Raw genomic sequence first — 22,891 nt, forward strand, 5'->3', positions numbered from 1 at the left:
ATCTGCCCAAGCGGGAATCGAACCCACGTCCGAGCGCAACTCCGGATCGCCAGACGGAGCCGTAGCCGACTGAGCTACGCCGGTGGTTACTCTACATTTAGCGATTTTTCCCCAAATTGACAAAACTGCCTCCCTTCATTTCGTGACAGTTGCCTCATAACTGGTGCCTTGTTGGTACCACTTGTGAGGTTCAGACATGTCTTCGGACAGTTGACTAAACAATAATTTGGGAAACGTTTTGCCATTTCCCAACATTCCACCTGTTTCGAATCTGTAACCTGCAAGCTCAGTCAAAATATAGGCCCCCATTCCGGTAGCGATCTTATTCAGAAATGCTGCTGCGTCCAATTGCTGGTCCTGAGCTCAAGTTTAACCCCAGATCACATGCGTGGGCGCATTGATGCATATTACCCCTGATAACAATATGTTTGTATGTGATAGGGATATACCGTAACTAAGTTCAACGATCTCCTGTTGCAATGCGGAAATAGTCATGTAATTATTGGCAATAGTTATATTGCACTGTATTGTATTTATTAACATTCCATGGTATTCATACATTGCTTTACAGCTAGAATATGGAACAAGTCAAAAAACTTAATACTATTATAAAGTCTTAATTTATAGAAGGCGTGAGAAATTAGGTACTTCTTCAATTTGGCCCTAAATAATCTTAAATTTTGAGTTTCATTTTTTATATCGACAGGGAGGCTATTAAAAATGTTACTGCCATATAACACACTCCTTTTTGCTACACGTTTTGCTTCGCTTTAGTTATAATTTATAACATTTAAGGATAGTAAGGATAGTCAGCCAATATTAAAAAAAAAAAAAAAAATCATGCACGGATATTATCAAATAAATGTCATTCCGCGGGAATTCATTTCATCCGGTTTCCATGGAACCTCGGAAATTGACGTTTCACGGCGGGGTTGATCTTGTCATCTATTTCCGCGGTTAGTACAGAAAGGTGCCATAGGATATTTGGGTGACTAATAAAATTACCGTAACGACTACTTTATTATTTGTGTTACTCTGATTACCCCGGAGAACATCAACCGCATATTTACCATTCAAGCAGGTACATATATCGATATCTAATCCGCTATACGTTTCTGCCTTACGGCGTTATTTTTCTGCATTACTTCACATTACAAGTATTTTTAATGTAGGTATTAGTATTTCTTTGAAAATTATCGACACTTTCGTCATATTGTACTATAATAAGTGAGATTTTTCGTTCCTAATCTGTGTATTTGATTTGAGATAATCTCCAGGATTTTACGGTAAAGAAGTTAGGTTAAGTTTGTTAGTTCAACCACTTTACAATAATGATTGAATGTGTGAGTTTAATTTATTGTAAGTTAAAGCTAGGTTCAATTTTTTCTCGGTTGAACGAGGATTGAGCGTATTCTCTTCCTGCACTTCCAGCCATCTTACATGTCATACCAACATAACTTACGAGGCATTACGAACGTTCCGCGCTAGTTTGCAATATTGCAGCGGGATGGTTACGCGGGTATTTAAAATGTATAAATTCATAGCTATCGATATAACATAACGAATGTTTCGCGCTAGTTTCTAATGTTCGAGCGGGAATTCGTAGTTGTGGAAATGGCTGCAGTAGGTGATCGTATTAATATTAGAAAGCTGAGCATTATTAATAGTGAAAATGAAGCGCAACAGTGGTGCCGGGAGAAAGGTCTGCTTCCCGCAAATATGGAGTGTCCACTTTGTGGGGAGTTTTCGTACTCCCAAACAATAAGGGAGTGCGATGAGACGAATGTACCAGATGTAGCGGAGTCAACGATCACGGATTGGTTTTCATACTTGAGGGAAGTGTGTAGAGGTAAGAAAATGAACTGTTATGGCAGATTGGGTTAATTTAGGATTTTACTGACAGGTTAGGTTAGTTTAGGATTTTACTGACAGGTTAGCTTAGGATAGATAACGATGAAAGAGTAATGGAACGTATCGTATGATGACGCAGAATATCTGCATGGAAATATCATATGTACTTCGGTACATTGAAATAATATTAGGATAGATAAGGTTAGTGTAGGATTTTATTGACAGGTTAGGTTAGCTTAGGTTTTTATGGTGCGTTACGTAATTATTTGTGACAGGTTAGGTTAGTTTAGGATTTTAGTGATAGGTTAGGTTAGTTTAGGATTTTAGTGACAGGTTAGGTTAGTTTAGGATTTTAGTGATAGGTTAGGTTAGTTTAGGATTTTAGTGACAGGTTAGGTTAGTTTAGGATTTAAGTGACATATTAGGTTAGTTTAGACTTTTATAATGCGTTGCATAATTATCTGTGACAGGTTAGGTTAGTTTAGGGTTTTGGTTAGGTTAGGTTAGTTTAGGGTTTTGGTTAGGTTAGGTTAGGTTAGATAAGGTTAGTGTAGGATTTTAGTGACAGGTTACGTTATCTTAGGTTTTTATGATGCGTTACGTATTAGGTTAGTTTAGGATTTAGTGACAGGTAGGTTAGTTTAGGATTTTAGTGACAGGTTAGGTTAGTTTAGGATTTTAGTGACAGGTTAGGTTAGTTTAGACTTTTATGATACGAAGCATAATTATCTGTGACAGGTTAGGTTAGTTTAGGGTTTAGGTTAGGTTAGGTTAGTTTTGGATTTTGGTTAGGTTAGGTTGGGTTAGAATTTTGGTTAGGTTAGGTTAGTTTAGGGTTTTGGTTAGGTTAGGTTAGTTTAGGGTTTTAGGTTAGGTTAGGTTAGTTTAGGGTTTTGATTAGGTTAGGTTAGGTTAGGTTAGTTTAGGATTTTGGTTAGGTTAGGTTAGTTTAGGGTTTTGGTTAGGATAGGTTAGGTGAGGTTATGTTAGGGTTTTCTTTAGGTTAGGTTAGTTTAGATTAGGTTACGATTTTGGTTAGGTTAGGTTAGTTTAGGGTTTTGGTTAGGTTAGTTTAGGGTTTTAGTTAGTTTTATGTTAGGTTAGGTTAGAAATTTGGTTAGGTTAGGTTAGTTTAGGATTTTGGTTGGGTTAGGTTAGTTTAGGGTTTAGGATAGGTTAGGTGAGGTTGGTTAGGGTTTTCTTTAGATTAGGTTAGGTTGCGATTTTGGTTAGGTTAGGTTAGTTTAGGGTTTTGGTTAGGTTAGGTTAGTTTAGGGTTTTGGTTAGGTTAGTTTAGGGTTTTAGTTAGGTTTGTTTATGTTAGGTTAGGTTAGAAATTTGGTTAGGTTAAGTTAGTTTAGGGTTTTGGTTAGGTTAGGTTTGTTTAGGGTTTAGATTAAGTTAGGTTATTTTAGGTTTTTGTTATGTGTTAGATAGTTTTAGCTTTTTTATGCTTTGTGTAGGCAAATCTGTGGCAGGTTAGGTTGGGTTTGTTTAGGATTTTGTTGAGAAGTTGGGTTAGGTTAGTTTAGGCTTTTGTTATGCTTTGCATATACGAAACTGTGCAATGTTGGGTTAGGATAGTTTAGGTTTTATTGACAGGTTAGGTTAGTTTTGGAGTTTAGTGAAATAGGTTAGGTTAGTTTAGACTTTTATGATGCGTTAGGTTAGGTTAGTTTAGGTTTTTGTAGGCTTTTATTTGCTATAAGTGTTATTTTCTTTCAGACAATGTGGATCGCCGTTAGAAGAACGAACCTAGAATTGGAGGGCCGAATCATATAGTAGAAATTGATGAATGCAAGATTGGACGTAGGAAATTTTAGGCTGGTGGTCGTATTGTGGAGGGTTCTCGGGTTTTGGGCATGATAGATCGTGAGACGAAGGAAGTGCGATTGGAGATTTGTCCGAATAATAAGAGGGACAAAGATACTTTTCTTGGTGTTATTCGGAAACATGTCGCCGCTCAAACCACAATAATGACGGACTGCTGGAAGGGATATGAAGGCCTGGATGTTAACAATTTCCGTCATTTGACTGTGAATCAGAGCCTCAACTTTATTGATCCGGAAAGCGGTGCATGCACGAATTTGATCGAAAACGCAAACGATTGAGTGTGGCTGTCGTGAAGTAGTGATTTTTTGTTTTTTACGTTGGCAGTTGAAGGACGTCATTGTGTATCATAATGGCGGGCTTCGAAAGAAAGTTCAGTTGTGAAATTTATGTGTTTATTGTAGTAATATATGCTCCAGCGGAGTGTTTTTCAGTGCGTATTGAATTAATAACAGTTCAGCGTTCTTCACATTACATCGTATCGTGTGTTTCATGTGACTAAAATCGTTTCACTGACTAGAAAACAGAACGTTTGCACTCACATTACGTTGGACGTTTCATTTCACAGGTAATTTGCCACATATCTCTACAGTTATTTTACTTGTAACAATTACCAATAGAATGCTTAAGTTTTAAAATGCATCTCCACAAAAAATTCCATCAAATTCGCTTTATAATTCGAACATTTTGTATTGCAAAATCGTCGGAATCCGCTCAATCCTCGTTTCACCTTTTTCTCCCTTGTGGGGGAGGGGGGGGGTGGAGCAGACTTTAATTCTGACCATTATTTGGTAATTGCAGAATTGAGAGAAAGACCGTCAGTAGCCACGCGAGTAGAGCAAGAAGTTAATATTATGAGACTCAATATTCCGAAATTAAAGAATAAGGAAACTAAACATTATCAGTTCGAAAATTCAAATAGGTTAGCCGCTTTAGGATGTTTCGACGAACTTGAGGAAGAGATGTTATTAGCGTGTGGGAATATATGAGATAATATCAAAATTGCAGCTGAGCAGAGTATAGGTTATTCTCAAATTAAGAAAAAGAAACCGTGGTTTGATGAAGATTTTTCCATGGTAGTAGAAAGAAGGAAACAGACAAAATTAAAATTCTTACAGGATCCAGTTGAGGCGAATAGAGATAATTATTTCAATGAAAGACGGGAAGCAAATCGTACACTTAGGCCGGTATTCATAGTCGAGATAAGTCATACTTGTATATAAGTCGAACTTAAATCTCGTCTCAATTGCAGTTTTCTGTCCAAATAAGTCTTACTTATTATAAGTCGTGCTTATTTTATAAGCTTTACTTTACAAAGTCTGCCTTCATGAAGTCGAACTTATTGCAATTCATAGTGACTCAAGTGCGACTTATGTTATGAAATAAGTTAAACTTTATCAAGTCAAGGGAACCCCTGACTTATGTCAGTTTTAATCTAAAAATTAATAACGTTTATGAAGAACTGGCTAACGAAGTTGCTGAAATGCAGAAAATTTGCGCCCAAGCGTTACTTGCGAAACATCATGGGTCACTTTGAATTTTATAATGATCTTGAATTCAAAAGGAGGTTTCATTTTCGCAAAAGATTTTGGAATCAATACTTCCGAAAGTGGAAAGAACTCTTACAAAACCGAGACAGCGAGGTTTACCAGTTCTTCTAGATTACTACTTATTGTTCGCTTGAGATTATATGCCACGAAAAACTTTGAAATAAGTTTAATGTTCTTAAAATATAGCCATAACTGTATTCTATAATATAAATGAGGTACAGTAGCCTGTTCAATATATTGGTGATGTTAGGTTTCTTTAATATGGATAAAATTTGAGTATTAGTAAGATTAAATTCCCTTATCCAGTCAATTTAAATTAAATTATTATGTATTAATAAAATGAATGGAAAACAAAATCTTCTTGCTGTCATACTTACAAATGAGAGAAACCAAAGTTCATTGTCGCCCTCACATAAGTCCGCCATCGGCCCCTATCCTCAGCAGGATTAATGCAGTCGCTAGCATCATGTCCCAACTCCCTCAAATTCATTTTAATATTATCCTCCTATCTAAGTCTCGGTCTCCCCAAAGGTCTTTTTCCCCTCAAGTCATCCAACAAACATTCTATAGGCATTTCTGGATTTACCCATACGTGTTACATGCCCTGCCCATCTTTTTTATGAATAAAGAATCCTGTTCCAAATTGGTGATAGGCCATTCTCATCTAACCTGACTCCCTGTACTCCCACAAAGTCTATTCTATATCTAAGTAGTTCTTTTGCTACCCCTCCTGATCTATAAAGACTCGTAACATTCCAAGTACCAAATGTCATAATATTATTTCTTAGCTGTAATCCCATTTCGAGCCTTATGTTGGGGTTTCGTAACAAGCTCTTTTTTACTGTGATGGATTGTTAGCCCTTCGCTTAACCCCCAAACTAGAGGACTACCCCATATCAGTTGTCCACGACTGCTTATTCAATATATTCGCAGCTATCCTTCCCACTGGTTCAGGGCTTCAAAGACTGTAGACCTCACCGAACATGCAACCACAATAACCAATTAAGTTTTCTGACTGTCATAATGAAAGTAAATAAATTGTCAAATGTAAGGAGTTGTGGCAATATCGGTCTGGCACTTTAAATTTTATAGGTACAATAGAGCCGAAAAAAAAGGACGAGAATTAATGTAGTGGAGAAAATTCTTGAGGTATAGAAGGTGAGATTTCCTTATCTCTCGGTTGGTATAAAAAACAAACTCGAGAATGTCCCAAATTTAATTTATTGTTACCTGTGCAGTGCTTAACAATTCGAAGTCGGAGAGGAATGACAATTTACCAGATGATCCAGATGTAACGACTCATCCATAAGAACCTGTGCCTGTTGCATCACCTGCACAGCAACCTTCGGTTTGGCTTTCAGGGAGAACTGATTAACAGAGTGTTTAGGAGGCATGATGATAAAATGTAAACAAATGTTATGGTACCATTGGTTTTCATGTATTTCACTGAAGTAAAATATTTATTCATTTATGTGATTTACCAAAACATTTACGGTCTTCCTAATAAAAACTCTATATACAGACGTTTAACTCTCTTATACTTACACAATGAGTAGCTCGTTTATAAGTCGTGTGTAAATTCCTTACTAATAATCACTACATACGTCGTGTATAACAGTACAACTGTTACACAGCTACGTCATAGTTTCGTCATTACTTCGTTACGAAAGGTAATAGAATATCTGAGGTTCTCTACTGCATCCGGTAGAGCGCTCTAGTGTGGCGTGTTAAATATCGATAGTACAACTGGCTCTAATCGATTACCACACTACATTTTGGTCAAAGAATACAAGCTACAGCAATATTATTCTAATAATTCTATGATCTTTGGTTTGTTCTTCTGTGGTTACAAGGTAAATATCATCATAAAATTACAGTCGATACGAACAGCTGTTAGAGGGGCGGCCATTTTTCCCTATATACAACGCTTAAACAAGGGGTTTCGTGTATATAACTACTGCAAAGCAATTCCCATTGTATAGTTACAGCCTGTTTATACGTACATAGCTTATTCACGGTTTATTAGTAACGTTTTCTGTCTCAACTCTGCATAAGTCTCTTATAAAAACTATACACGGTTTATTAGTAAGACTGTTAAAATAGAGAAAATTTGGAATGTCAACAACGAATACTATGAAGTTTTAAACAATAACCGATTGAAGTATTTGATAACTATAGTAGTCCCATTTTCATTATGGACAAGCGGCATTTGTTTGTGGGTTTCCGATCTCAACTGCATTATTGACCTGTAAAAAGTAATAATAATTACTCTAACCACCAGATACACTTTAAACATGTGCGGCATTGCCACATCTAGTTTTTCTCCGTGGTATCTAACCCTAGAAAAAATATTCAATATTCTAATTGTTGCTACCATTAACTAAGATCCGGCAACAACGAGGCACTTTCAATGAAGTGACAAAGAGCGAAATGGCAGTTAAAGCGTGTGCCGTTTCGATTTCAGAGACTTGAACAACAATATTGATGCGGTAACGAAAATCTTTTACATGCACTTCGTCTATAATGAAATATAGTAGTCTCTACCATAATTATGCTTAGTTATGTCAACAAATGTCCAACCTTTGACCTTTTATATTTTTTGCTAGCTCAATATCAGTAAGTTGTTCACGCAACACAATTTCCGCAACTTCTACTTCTAATTTTGCCTTCATTGTTTTTAACTGAAATAATGAATCAATATGTTCCTTCAAAACTACATTCCTGCGCTTTCTTGTGTAATCCAATCATGCTGCTGTAGTTACTGTCGCTGTTGTTTCAGCTGCAACTGAGTTGGATGGTCCAGCAGTAGAGGGGGGATACGTCCTTGGAAGGATTTGGTACAAGATGTGCTCCCTCTACGTCTGCGAACACAACTGCAATGTAAACAATATGTAGGCTATGTCAACTGGCTAATTATGTTGTGTAGGCTTTATTCTTCCTCATTCTATCACTTGTTAGGTCTAGTTACCTATTACCTCGCTTCATGTAAATATGAGTTGATAATATTCTTTATTAACAAATAATTGCTAATAGGCTGAGAAACAAATTAAAAGTTCAAGAAAGAACATTGAATGTAACACTGCTTACCTCCTACTTCACTCGCAATCATATCGGAGTCAACCGCTCCTGGAACTTGGACCATTGTGCGAGGGATTATTTGTGCTACAATTGGATCAATGTCCTTCCCAATTTTACTGGAAGACCACCTCGTGTAGCCATCACTGTTTGACGTTCTTTGATGGCATTTGATGTTCGTCTTTAGTAGCCTATACGTAGTTGTTTTCCAGTTCTCTGTAATCAATTACAATAAATTTGCCAATTTCGCATAAACGAACTTCATAATTTATTTCTTTATGTTATAATATACACTTTTCAAAGAAAACATTGTATTAGGGTTACTTACATGTTCCACAATATGTATCGACGAATACGGCAGCAGAATTATTCGTAATTTATTTATTACATGGAGGAGTCCCCCTGGATTAAGTTAATGTCTCGCTTATGTTGTGTATTCTGCAGCCAGGTAGTGCCACTCGAAACTTCTGTCCAGCAGCCAGATCTTGGGGTCCTCTCGTTTTAGATCGGATTCGCACTCGCTCTTGTCCATGTACACCAGACACACCTTTCCGATGCCTTGGCAAGCGTCCAGTTCGAAGATCTTGCACTTGACGCCGAAGTTGGGGCGCTGCCTGGGGTCGTCCTGCTCGCTGATGATCTCGATGTCCAGCAGCGTGGGGCATTCCGCATCGCCCATGCTCTTGACGCCGGCCAGCCGTCGTAGCTCAGACATAGAGTTGATCTTCATGTAACCGATGGGGAGCACCTCGCCTTGTGGATATTCTCGACCATGGCTTCATTAAAGATCGGACATCCTTTCTCCTTTCTTCGTGGAAGTTTTGTTCTTGTGAACTTTCTACCCGTGCTCAAGCAGGTACGTCTTAAAAAAACTGCGTTGGTCTTCTTATTCTCTACAATCTTTGAATATTTTAGAATAATCTCCTTCCATACAATCACCTTTTTGTACATAACTGAAATATTTTCTTTTCTTCTTTCCGTACATTAATCAATCATTTTATTGTATCCTACAGAAGCTATGCATATAAATTTAGAGACAAAAGAAAATCGACTGTTTGATTTACATTGTCGTGACGATGGCCGTGCAATTTCTCATACCAATAAGTTCGACTTATTTGTATACACATAAGTTACACTTATTGAATGAAACTTAATAAAGTACGACTTATTAGCCGACTATGAATATCGTAATCATATAAGTTGAGATTTTCCAATAAGTATAGCTTAACAAAGTCATACTTATTGAACAAATAAGTCACCGGCTTGACATGGCTTGCCTCTTTTTAAATTGTATAATTCGTATAAATAATAATTACTTTTACCCTGCCATCAAACGTACGATAGGGTCGATAATCTCATGGGTGAGGTGGAACAAATGAAACACTCAGCATAAGTAATAAACTATCTGTTTACATTTATTAGATAACACTTCCGGTAATAAGAAAATAAACAAAATGGATGCAGGGGGAATAAAATCAACTATAACTCTACTAATCCTTCGGGATGGCTTGCCAATTCCTCGTCACTCAACTGGCATTCCCCATTACACACAATAGTGACACAATCTGTAATAACAGATTATAAGTATAAGTTAATTGGTTGACAATACTATACTTCTTGAATGCGGCAGGAAGTACCAATATGAAGGTAAACACCACTAATATAAAATATACCATTGACGAAATGCCAGCGGATACTTTAAACAAAAGTGAATTACATAATCCCCTGTTTGAGAGCAAATATACTTATATTACTTAAAGAAACATACAATTACTGATGTTGAAAAACCTGTTATGATCGTAGGCAGACCAGCCTCGAAACCAACGAACAATGGTCTCTCTCCAACTATCATGCCACCATCATCCCACAGCCCGCCCTCGCTTCCACATGTAGTTAGAGACTATCCCAGATTGAGTCCTGACTACAGCAGATCTTTCATCACAGATCACCGCCAAACAAAAACCCCAGCTCTCAATGGCTGTTCCACAACCATTCTCATTGAGCGTCGACCCAAGACACTCCGCCTCCACCGCTCTTCACCAGAAAAAGACGCTAATTAATTAATAATGAGAACAGAGACAATGAAATTCAAAAGCCCACATCACGTGATAACTTAAATTCGCTCCTTATACGTGAGAAGTAAGAGACCAATAATGGCAGAAAGAAGAACAAGCTATCTATGAAAAGGAAGAATGAGACCTAAAATGGCGGATAGGGCGCCATCTATGAGAAGTAAGGGTAACTAACAACAGAAAAATGACATGAATAAGGAAGAAAATAGAAAAAGAATGAAAGAAACACAGAGTGCCGAAAATAAAACGGCACAGACTGTGAATACCGGCCTTAGGAATAAAAAGAGAAATTACTTCAAGGAAAACTGAACGAAGTAAAAACAAATAGTAAGAATAAAAACATTACAGATTTATGTAAGTGTATAAACGAATTTAAGAACGGATATAAGGCATTGGTAAATGTGATCAAGGATGTGAATGGAGACTTGCTTGCTGACTCTCATTCAATTCTGAACAGATGGAAAAACTATTTTCGACGACTACTGAATGTACACAGGCCAAATAGAAATGATCAAGACGAAATTCAAATACAAACTGCTGAGCCATTTATACCCGAATCTGCACTTTCTGAAGTCGAAATTGAGATAGAAGATTTGAAAAAGTACAAGTCTCCCGGTACCGAACAAATTCCAGCAGAATTAAAACCAGAGGATGGAAGCATATTGTCTAGCGAAATCTATAAGTTTGTACTTGCTATTTGAGTAAAGGAAATTGTACTAGAACAATGGAAGAAGTCCATAACTGTACCTATCTTTAAAAAGGAGGACAAGACTAACTGTAGTAACTTTCGAGGAATATCACTTTTGTTGACGTCGTACAAAATTTTGTCCAATATTGTTTTGAGAAGATTAACTCCATATGTAGATGAATTTATTGGGGATCATCAGTGCAGTATTAGGCTAATAGATCACCTATTGATAAGATTTTTTGTATTCGACAGAAATTGGACAAAAAATGGGGGCATAAGAATACGTACAATACATCAATTATTATAGATTTAAAAAAGGCATATGATTAGGTTAAAAGAGAAGTTTTATATGTTATTCATATTAAATTTTTGTTCTCAAGAAACTAGTTCGATTAATTAAAATGTGTCTCAGTGAAACATACAGCAGAGTCCGTATAGGTCAGTTTCTATCTGATGCTTTTCCAATTCACTGCGGGCTAAAGCAGGAGATGCACTATCACCTTTACTTTTTAACTTCGCTCTGGAGTACGCAATTAGGAAAGTTCAGTGTAACAGAAAAGGTTTGGAATTGAATGGGTTACGCCAACTGCTTGTCTAAGCAGATGACTTGAATATCTTAGGAGAAAATCCACAAATTGTTAGGGAAAACACGGGAGTTTTACTTGAAGCACGTAAAGGGATAGGTTTGGAAGTAAGTCCCGAAAAGAGAAAGTATAATGGTTATATCTCTTGACCTGAATATTGTAGGAAATGGTAATGTAAAGATTGGAAATTTATCCTTCGAAGAGATGGAAAAATTCAAATATCTTGGAACAACACTAACAAATATAAATAATACTCGGGAGGAAATTAAAGACAGAATAAGTCTGGGAAATGCTTGTTATTATTCAGTTGAGAGGCTTTTATCATCCAGTCTGCTGTCAAAAAAGTTGAAAGTTAGAATTTATAGAGCAGTTTCATTACTGGTTGTTCTGTGTGGTTGTGAAACTTGAACTCTCACTTTGAGAGAGGAACAGAGGTTAAGGGTGTTTGAGAATAAGGTGCTTGGGAAAATATTTGGGTCTAAGAGGGATGAAGTTACAGGAGGATGAATCTACTGTAGTTATACAACGCAGAAATACACGGATTGTATTCTTTACCTGACATAATTGAGAACATTAAATTCAGACATTTGAGAGGGGCAGGTTTGGTTAGATTAGGTGTGTATTATGTGACACGTTAGGTTAGGTGTGTAGTATTATGTGAAAGATTAGGTTAGGTTAGATTAGAGTAGGTGTTTAGTGTTGTCAGAGATTGCATTAGGTTATATTACATGTGTAGTATTATCTAAGAGGTATATTCGACACTGAAAATCCCATTATTCCGTCCTTCAAATTACGTTACATTGAGAAAATATGGCGGTGTTCTTCATCCATGCATGGCGAGTTTACTATATAAGTAAAGCTGGATGGGTATACTACTCTCCTAGTAATCGCATCTAATTCCCAATACTCCATGCTATAAATCCTAGGCATTTTCAAGGTATTTTAGCAATTTCCTGTAGTGCATAGGAAAGTAACCTTCACTCATTTTTTTATCTGACAGAATCATCTTGTAAAATTCATTACAGTTTTATCAGTGTTGAAGTATACTCAAAGTTAATTTTTAGTAAGATTTACACTACATACATTCCTTTCATTCTTCCATTTTATAGTTATTACTGAATATGTTCTCTTCGTAAATGCAGTTGATGGAAAAATGGTTAGCAAAAACTTGATTACAGTTAAAATGTGCATCGAAATTAAAAACGGATCATTAACCTGTTTGTACCAGTCCCAGGAATGAATATCGGCTCAAGGAATTCTATTACATTCCCACAGAACTAGACACTGAGCCCAGGCAAGTTATCCAGAAGGTGGCTGTTGCCTCGACAAACCCTCTAAACTTCTCACTGGGCGGGGATTAAGTTAAGCCTGGTGTGAGGTAAGAGCTTGCACGCGTGCAATAACTACTCAAGTCGTTATATGGCTTCTACACTTTACCCAGAAACATAATTAGGGAAATGGAGAGACATGCTGAATCACCAACAGGATGAAACAACGGTTTCATTCGTTACCCGGTTTCTGGACTGTTCTCAGTGGCTCATATTCTGCAAAAGAATGTCAGATTCTTAATCACCTTTTTCAGTTGTAATGGATGTCGTCAAGATGGAACCTGAAGCAGACCCATTGGCTGATAACACGGGTGCAGAAGAGAAGAAGCCTTTATCCGAGGTAAACTGATAGTCTTTACTATGTGTTATGATAATGTTATTACATAGAAAGACTCATAATCAGCTGTGAACTGCAGACAGCAAGGCTGATGTAGCTGTAGTTTGATAAATAGGACCAGCCGAAGCATCAGTTGCTAAATAACACCTTTTTGCAACGCTTATAGTTTAATTTTCGTTGCAATTCATGATAAAGAGTATTAACTTAGATTATTAATTTTACCTCAAAGCAGTTTCTTTGTGTAACATGTTTGCCACGCATCAGTGTTGTGCATGGAACTGAGATCTGCATTTCTAAATAAGGCAATGGCGTTAACGACACAAGTAAAACGGAGAAGAGTATCAATAGTAGAGATGTTGAAGTGAAGGTGATTGTACATATTACTGTGCATGATCAGACCTTACTTCGATTTGACAGTTACTTGAAATTTTAAACAGCTTAATTAGATGCGAAAAATTAATAAAATTAACGACATATTCTGGAAACAGTGCCAAGTGCGAAACAATTAAACCAAAATATGAGTTTTTAGGCTTTCACACTGGATTACAGAAAAGCTTAATTCCAACTTAAGCAAATGTTCACTCTTGAGTAGCAATAGTGGTAGTGACTCAGATGTCATGGATAAGTGAGAACTATAATGGCTACAATTGAATTCGTTTTGTTTCTTTATACTTGTGCTGCATTTTTTCACAAAATTTCATTAATTTCGCTGACTCTAATAGAAATATAGAGAAATAGAATTTCAAATTAATTTCTGCTGAAGTCGTAAACTTATACCCTTCACTTTTATAATAGGGTATCGGAAACAAAAAATTTGAATTGCAGATGTTTGTAGAATTCAAAACTCTGTGTTCTGAAGTCATTTGTTTCAAGTGCTGAGATATGTACGGTATAAATAGTATTGTGATGGGCTGTAGAGGAAACCTATCAAGTACTAATTAGTAGAGAAGGGTACCAAAGCATTGCTGTGGACAGCATACTGGGCGTGGAGGAAGGAACAGGAGCCAGTTGGTGTCCATGACGGCAGCCAGAATGTAATTATCTTGAATTATTGGCCCAGTAATGTAAGTGATATGGAAGTAGTGACCTCTGTTCCATCTGGTATTGGTCTGACGTCAATTTTATCTCAATGCAGCCAACATGCTGGGAATAGAAGTCAAACTGTGGCATTATATCAATCACTTATCATGTGCTTGTGTCCTGCAGGAAGGGAACTTGTTCGACGAGCACACGATCTGGATAAAGGGCGAATGCGTGGACCAGAGCTGTGACGTTACTTCAGAGATGAAAGTTGAGGAATCTCAAGTAGCAGTTAATTTTCATTCGCTGAAGTGTGAAGCTCAGGTGAGATGCGTGCTGCTTCTTCTTGTAATGATAATTATCTTCAATCCATTAGTCTCACGCCATCTGTTTACATCTGCGTCTACTGTATTTTTCCACATACTATGGAAGCATTAACACCTTCTCTGTGACAATGATATTGTCTTATTTATTGAAGCCAACTTGTAGCCATTTCACATACATACTCAGTATAAAATCACAACACCATTGTATACAACCATGACCCACTCTGAATCATCAATAAACATTGCATTCCTCCTTCACCAGATACAAATGATAGTGAGTTCAATAATATCTCACTCTATGAGGACGCCCTTACGAAACCCTGTTACGTGCACCTGGAATCACTACCTCCTCTTCATTACCTCAGAGTTAGAGATCATTGATCCACAAGCCAGCACTTCTTCCTCAGTCTGATTCTCATCATTATCTCTAGTTAACACTTAATTTTCAGCATAAAATTTTCCAGTTCTAATTATTTGATCTGTATGTCTCTTCCGAGCAATATTGAGTTCATTCACGAGGTTACATAAATACATTCTTTTGTCTGAAATGTTCACAATTAGTTCCAGCTCACGATGCCGTATTTAAACCTTATAATCTATCAACCGTCCAAACATTAATTTAGAAGATGTTTCAACCGTGGCACAATGCAGTGTAGTTCTATATGAGAATGGATGGTTGCTTACTAAAATGGAGATTAATCCGAGCAAGCCATACCAAGTGTGTGTAGCTGCAAGTACAGGATATAACGAATGTTCAACCTGCCTCAGTAATTTATGTGGCCTCCTTTGCTTGTAATTACGTCATTGACACGACCTGGCATGGATTGCATTAATTTCCCACAAATCATCTTAATTTCTGCATTGCGAAACGAAACTTGAATGAGGGAACGAATAATTTTTTTCTTTTTGTAGAATAATCTAGTTTTGCCGCTCCTTTTGCGAATTCATTACAAGTTCTCACTGAGGTGAGTTGCCTGCCAGGGAAGAACTTTTTGGTTGAGGAACTTGGAGACGTGCAACATGGTATTCAGTGTATGGCGTCTTGCCAGGTCTTGTTGAAGAAACAAGTGCCTCCAAGCCATTCGTTTGTAAAACATCCCCAGAACAGTATTTTCGGGGGTTGTTTTGATGCTTGTTGGATATGAGCTGAAGAAAGCTTTTTGGATCCTTTACACACGTAAGTACCATGGTGGCCATGAACCTAGAAATGAAATTCATCAGAGAAAAGTACCTTCTTCCAGTCATTCACTCTCCGGTCTCTATGTAATTCTGCCCATATTAAGCATTTTTTGCACATAGCATTGGTTAGCAGTGGCATTTTTAATGGCTGACGTGCCTTTCGCCCAGCTGCCAGAAGTCTGTGACACATTGTTGCAACGTGTGAATATCTATCCCAGATGTAGCTATTAACTCGCGGGTTAAGACAACAGCGGATATTCTACGATTTATTTTACTTTTTCTAACAATTAAACAGTCATCTTGTGGTGAAGTCTTCCCTCTCTGGCCACATTTTCCTTTTGTCTGAAGTGTGATGAATCCAGTCTCTCTGTACCGTTTCAGGATGCAGTTAACTGCAGTCAAGCCCACGACACATTCTGCAGCAATCTGTCTTTGTGTCATAGAAGTGCGCTCTGTTAATATTACAATTTCAGAGCATTTTCGTGGAGTTGTATCCATTTCTGAAGACGTCAGAACGAACACTGCAATGCAGTAATAAGTCTTCAACACAACTAAAATGCTTTTGGGGACGAAAATGATAGAAAATAATTAACACATTGCAAAACATATGAAAGGCCGCTACGGTACAGACTGTGCAGCTGGTTTGCCAACGATCAAAGAAAATTGTTATATTCCACTGTATCTTAAATGTGTTCACGGCATTTCCATCAGCCCCATTAGTAGAAGAATAATAAGTGTCAAGGTGTGATGAATAATTCCATTCATTTCAAAATACCTTTCTAATTTCAGTTATGTAAACTGCATGCCATTAGCAATAATTATTGAACGGGGAAGTCCAAAAATCGCAAAACAATCCCTAAGAACTTTCAGAGTTGAAGAAGTATCCATCCAAGACATGTGATAGATTTGTGGCTATTTAGGAAAGGCAACAAGTCTGAACTATGTACTTCGTGTAATAGGTCCAAGAGTATCAATGTGGGTCCAATGAAACACATGCGGAGCCTGTTCAAATTTAATAATGCGGCCTTTTCAGGATCCCGGGCAGTGGACATAACGGGAGTACAATTCTTAATAATTGCTCTATGTCAGCATCAAGCCATGGCCACCAAAATACTAGCATGAGGCATCTTCATTTTAACATTGTCGTTGTGTCCTCATAAATGTCGTCCAAAACCTGGTGGCTACTGTAATCCTGTATCTCCACATCAAAATACCAAACTCTAAGCTAATCTTGGAAGACCACCTAAAATAAAACTTCAGAATGTCATCAACAATCTTAGGCCAACCATTCCTACATTAAAAGGCAACTGAACTTAACACCTTAGCTTTATTTAATTCCGCACTTATCGGTATTTTATTCTCCACTAAAACATTGAACTAATTCTGATTAATCACTCACTAATCGTATAATTGATTATTATCATGATTATCATTATCTGCCTGTCAAGTAATAGTCTTAGTGGTCTGTTACAGTCTCCCACCAGCTTCGACCCACAGATTTTCTTCCTCTGGGGATGTATGGGAGTATCTATTTTGATATCGTGGAATGTTGCATTTTGTTAACATGTTCAAAGTTTTGTCTATAGTCACGGAATATTCAGCTATGTTGTTGTTTTTGTTTTCTAATGCCAGGAGTTTGACAATAAAGTCGTTTGTCTTCTTGCAATCCAATATTTTTCAAAGTTACTGTCATGGTCATCCACTGAAGCACAGATATTGAGGTGTTCCGAATTCATTTCTTGGTTTGAGTTGCACAATGGGCAGTTACGGGACTGATATATTCCAATTCTATGCAGGTGTTTGGCCAAACAATCATGGCATGTTGCCAATCTAAATGCAGCTACAGACGATTGCGTGGTAAATCAGGAATTAATTGTGGATTATGATGCAGAGAATTCCATTTTTTCCTTTGATATCATTTTACAAAATTTTGTTTGTTGAAGTCTAAGTATTAGATTTAATAAATCTTTTCACAGAGTAATACGTAGATTTAGTTACAGGTCTGTAAGTAGCAGTGCTGCCCTTCTTTGCCAAAGCATCGGTATTCTCGTTACCCATAATTCCACAATGGGATGATATCCATTGGAATATAATCGTTTTATTGAGTGTTATTAATTGAGACAGCGTTTTAGTTATTTCTGCTGTTTGAGATGAAGGTATGTGTCTAGAGACTATTGATAGCTGCTTTGGATTTGCTAATATAACTGCATTCTTAAATTTATTGATGTGGCATAGAAGATTCCTGAGACTTTCACTTATTGCAATGATTTCTCCATCAAAACATGTTGTTCCATATCCAAGAGATCTATAAATTGAGAAGAGACAGCACGTAACACCTGCACCGGCACCTTGTTCTCTGGAGATCAAGGATCCGACAGTGTATAAATGAAGCCAATTTTGTGGAGGGTACCTAATATTAATTGTCTCTAAAGACAATTGTTTCATTATTTCAGAGTTTACTTCTGATTTCAGTATTTGATCTATTAAATTTAGATTATACTGTATATTTAATAGAGTTAAAGGATTTTGTTTAATTTGTAAGTTTTTTTTTTTAAATTCGGGATGTTGATTTTCTGTTTTAATTCTTGAACCATGGATATGAAACTTTTTTGAGTTTTAATCTACAGAGAGGACTGTATGAATGCCAATTGTTTCCTGGTAATATGATAAATTTTTCATATTGGATCAGTGCTTTTTCTTCTATTGTCATTTTGATACTGTTAATATTAGTGAGGAATCTCATAGAATTAATTGGAGTTGTTTTGATTCCACCAGTAATGAGCCTGAGAGCTTGGTTTTGAACATGTTCTATTTCGTTTATGAAAGGTAAAGTAATTAAAATTTCTCCGCAGTGTGTCAGCACTGGCTGTATAAACATTTTGTATGTAGTGTTCAAAGTATTCCTAGAGCATCCCCATTTCTTTCCTGCTAGTCCTTTCAGAAGGGAGAATCTTTTACGAGCTTTTTCAGAAATGTATTTCAAATGGTTGCTCCATGTTAACTTACTATCGAAAATAACTCCAAGATATTTGGATTCATAAGTCCTAGGAAGGTGTTGGCCATTGTATCGGATATTGAATTCTCTTTCTTGTTTACCAAGTGAAAATATTTGGTAGTTACTTTTGCTTAAATTGAGTGTCATAAAATTTGTTGTGTTCCATTCATGTAGTTGATTTAGAGCTTTAAGAGCAGATTTTTTAATTTTGTTTCTGTGTCTGTAAGATCCGGAAGTCCACAAAACTCTATCATCTGCAAATAGTGCTGTTTTCATGTTTGATTCCTCTAATAGGGAGTGTAAGTCATTAATATAAATATTGAATAAAGATGTGCTGAGGACAGCGCCCTAAGGTAGACCTCGATATGTTTGTCTGTAACTAAAAAGTGAGTTATTGAATTTATTAGCAATGAATCTTTGACTAAGGAATTCTGATATCCATCTGAACATATTGCTGGAGATACCTAATTTCTGGAGTTTTAGTAATAATTCATTTTTCCAAACAGAGTCATATGCTAATAGAAAGTCGATAAATATTGCCAAGGTCTCTTCTTTCTTGTTAAAACTGTCTTATATTTCTTGGCCGTGGCATATGACTTGTTCATTAGTAGAGTGTAGTTGTTGAAATCCGGTTTGTCTTGGTGATGAAAGATTTTGGGATTCTAAATACCAAGGTAATCTGCTGGAGATCATTGACGCCGTCCACACCTGTGGAGTAACGGTCAGCGCGTCTGACTGCGAAACCAGGTGGCCCAGGTTCGAATCCTGGTCGGGGCAAGTTACCTGGTTGAGGTTTTTTCCGGGGTTTTCCCTCAACCCAATACGAGCAAATGCTGGGTAACTTTCGGTGCTGGACCCCGGACTCATTTCACCGGCATTATCACCTTCATTTCACTCAGACGCTAAATAACCTGAGATGTTGATACAGCGTCGTAAAATAACCCAATAAAATAAACAAATGAAATAAATCATTGACGCCATAATTTTTGCTATCATGCTTAATAGTGCTATTGGTTGATAACTATTAACATCGTAAGCAGGTTTCTCTATTTTGTGAATTGGTACAATGATTGCTTTCTTCCCAGCTGCAGGAATCGAGGTGTTCCGTGATGAATTCTAAATGGCTAAAACTGCGGACTTGGCTTTTCCTCACAGATGTTTAGAAATTCTGAATGAATGCTGTCGGGACTAGGAGACTTCTTCGTTTTTAAGTTTTGTAAAGCTGTAGTTATTTCTTTAGAAGTAAAATTTTGATTAAATATTTCAAGTTTTGTGATATTAGTAGTAAAATTGTTAGTTTTTATGTAATTCTCTTTTGATAAATTTATCAATTTTTTTTTTTTTAATATTGGGATGTAATCTGTGAGAGTTTGAGTAGTGAGTATTGAATGCATTTGCTGTATCTCTACTATCTGTTAGTGTTTTCTTATTATGAATAATAGGTTGGCTGATATTTTCTTATGTGTTGGAAATATTCTTTAGAAATTTATATGTTTTAGTGCTATTGGTTCTGTAATATTTTCAATAAATTTATTAAAACTGTTTTTTTTTTTGGGCAGTCTTCTTCCTCCAATCTTGAGTATCTTCTGGTATTTTGCTATGTTCTGCTTTGGTTCTTGCTTTATCTCTGTCTTGTTTCTATAAATTCAGGTTTTCTGTCCAGAATGGAGTGTATTTTTTTTGGTTTGCCTCGTGGGATATGCTTTTTTGCAATTTTAAGAAAGATTTACAGAAATATTCAGCTATGGGGATTATTTTGAGTTCATTAACTATTGCTTCATTCCTTTTGTGATACTTGATAGGCAATCTAAGAATACTTCAGCTGCTACATACGCACAGAACTGATATTAACAAAATTATAATCAAATCCACTCGGAAATAAAGCCCATCTCTGAAGTCAACTAGCCGCTATCTGGAGAATTTTTCAATTGTCTCCAAATAGTGCAGCTGAAGCAAAGAATAAATTTTCTGCATGTCAAGAATAATTTGTTCACTGACCACTAAATTGCTAGAGCTCCCTTGTAAATTACAGAATAGTTCATCTCTGCAAAATTTAAAGCACTAGAAGCATAGCATATTGGAAACACAGGTACAAGTGCAGCACCTGATTCCATTACCTGCATCGCAGTCCAGCTGAATTGATAAATGAGCCAAGCTTAACTCTGAAGCAAACATAGGTTAAAAGCATTACCACACTCTCTGATTGTGTAGAGCAGGCGTCTCAAGGCCAACGCATAAAAGTTGTCACAGGGAGCAAGTATAGATAACATAGTCAGCTGAAGAGATAAGCGCAGTACCCGAAGATAGCCGATTGTTGATTCATGTCACACGCATGAGCGAGCTAAGTTGTAACTGGCGCGGGAGAAATGCCACAAAGCTGCACTTTTGAGTTGTACTGTCACAGTAGACAGTTGTTTTCGGAAGGAATTTCTTAAGTAGATTGCAGTAACAATAATAATAATAATAATACATTTATTTTCTAATTATATACTATCAATGAGTAAAAAGAAGACATCTGAAGCATGAAGACCCATACATGTTACGTAATTATTTAAGCACAAGGAACTGGCCACCTTACTCCATTACCTCCTGGCCTAGTTGACTCATAGGTGGTGCCTTGTTGGTATCACTTGTGAGGTTCAGACCTGTCTTCGGACAGTTGACCAAAGAATAACAATATTTCATTTCTAGTGAAGGTTTTTGGTATCGCTCTTTTTTTAAGTTTATACTATATTTAATAAAATAAAATTCAAATAAATAATAATAATAAAATTACAATTAAACTTGTTGGTTGTTAAAGTAAGTATTCTTACGTTACGCTGATATTAATATATTAATTACAATAATAGTTAAATAATATATTTCTTAATGTTTTCAATAATTAAAAATAACCAAAACATCTTAGAAATTCACAAGCAATTATTTTAAATTAGAACTATTCAAATCTTAAATCTGATCTGAAATTATTTTCTCAAGTCCTTCAGTATTTCATTATATTTGTTACAGTGGTCTTGATTCAAATCAGGTAACAATTTTAGATTAATAAAGTGGTAACATTTACCCACTAAAACTTGCGTCTCTCACAATTTCGCTTTCCCTATGAAAGCTTTTATTTTTTCATACATTTGCGGTAATAAGAACATTCTTTCCTCGGAGATGGACACAAAGACTGACTGTTACATCGTAGCGGTTGCAGATGTCTATTCAAACGTCGCGGTCAATGACGTCATCCGGAGATACACGAACTGCTCCTGCATCTTGTTCCACTCTTACATTGAAAAAGAGAAAGAGGAGGAAGTGCTCTGAGAAGGCCCTATTGAGACGTCTGATGTAGACGTTCTAACACGGTAGACAAACCTGGTAAAAACTTGGCACAATAATTCGCCACACCTATGAAAGCTTTTACCTCGGCTATTAATAGTTTCAGGTGAATGGATTTCATCACAGCAGTTTTCTTATTGACATTGTGACCTAAGTATTTTATTTCACTCTTATTGAATGCATGTGTGTCTCTGTGTATCCAATGCCTACCTACTTCACTTGCTTGATTCGGATTCCACATATTCTGGATAGATGGCAGGACTGTGATCCATTTTCAAGATGCACACCTCTTTGGCAGGCCGAGAGTTAAGTCGTGCACTAGTGTGAGTGTATGTATTTGTAAGTGTAAGGAATGGGTGAGGATGATAATGAAGTTGAGAAAGGGAGAAGGAGAAACCCAGTGCCGGCACATAGCCTACTTCTGTGGAATAGCACCAAGGGACCTGCCAGCCTTAACATCACCATCCGACGGACGAATCACTATCAACAGTGACATATGGCTTCTCTTCATATGCACTGCGGAGAGATTTGGGATTTAACCCTGGGATATTGGTGCACAATTCAGTGATTAGAAGTTGTGCACCAGTACCTCTCCTAGTCCCGAGGTAGAAATGTTACACGAAAATCTCTGACCCCATCGGGAATCGAACTAATCTGGAGGCTGACTTATTGAATATATTCAATTCATCGTCTAAATTCTTTAAACATTTCTCTTTATTTTTTGCAGCATTTGCA

General features: G+C 36.8%; 1 protein-coding gene across 2 annotated transcripts in view; it reads left to right on the forward strand.

The window, feature by feature from the left end:
* Positions 1 to 859: 859 nt before the first annotated feature.
* Positions 860 to 22,891, forward strand: part of LOC138693492 (zinc finger protein 235-like) — a 28,079-nt gene continuing 6,047 nt past the window's right edge. The window contains exons 1-4 of one of the 2 annotated variants that reach the window (XM_069817499.1): positions 860 to 1,081; positions 13,233 to 13,318; positions 14,522 to 14,659; positions 19,921 to 20,369. In XM_069817499.1, the coding sequence (XP_069673600.1) occupies positions 13,238 to 13,318; positions 14,522 to 14,659; positions 19,921 to 19,998 (297 nt within the window). In that variant the 5' untranslated portion in view covers positions 860 to 1,081; positions 13,233 to 13,237 and the 3' untranslated portion in view covers positions 19,999 to 20,369. Of the gene's footprint in view, positions 1,082 to 13,232; positions 13,319 to 14,521; positions 14,660 to 19,920; positions 20,370 to 22,891 lie in introns of those variants that run through there. The other variant, XM_069817498.1, reaches the window with a different exon arrangement.

The sequence above is a fragment of the Periplaneta americana genome, chromosome 17 (genome assembly GCF_040183065.1).
Source record: "Periplaneta americana isolate PAMFEO1 chromosome 17, P.americana_PAMFEO1_priV1, whole genome shotgun sequence".
Classification (NCBI taxonomy): Eukaryota; Metazoa; Arthropoda; class Insecta; order Blattodea; family Blattidae; genus Periplaneta; species Periplaneta americana.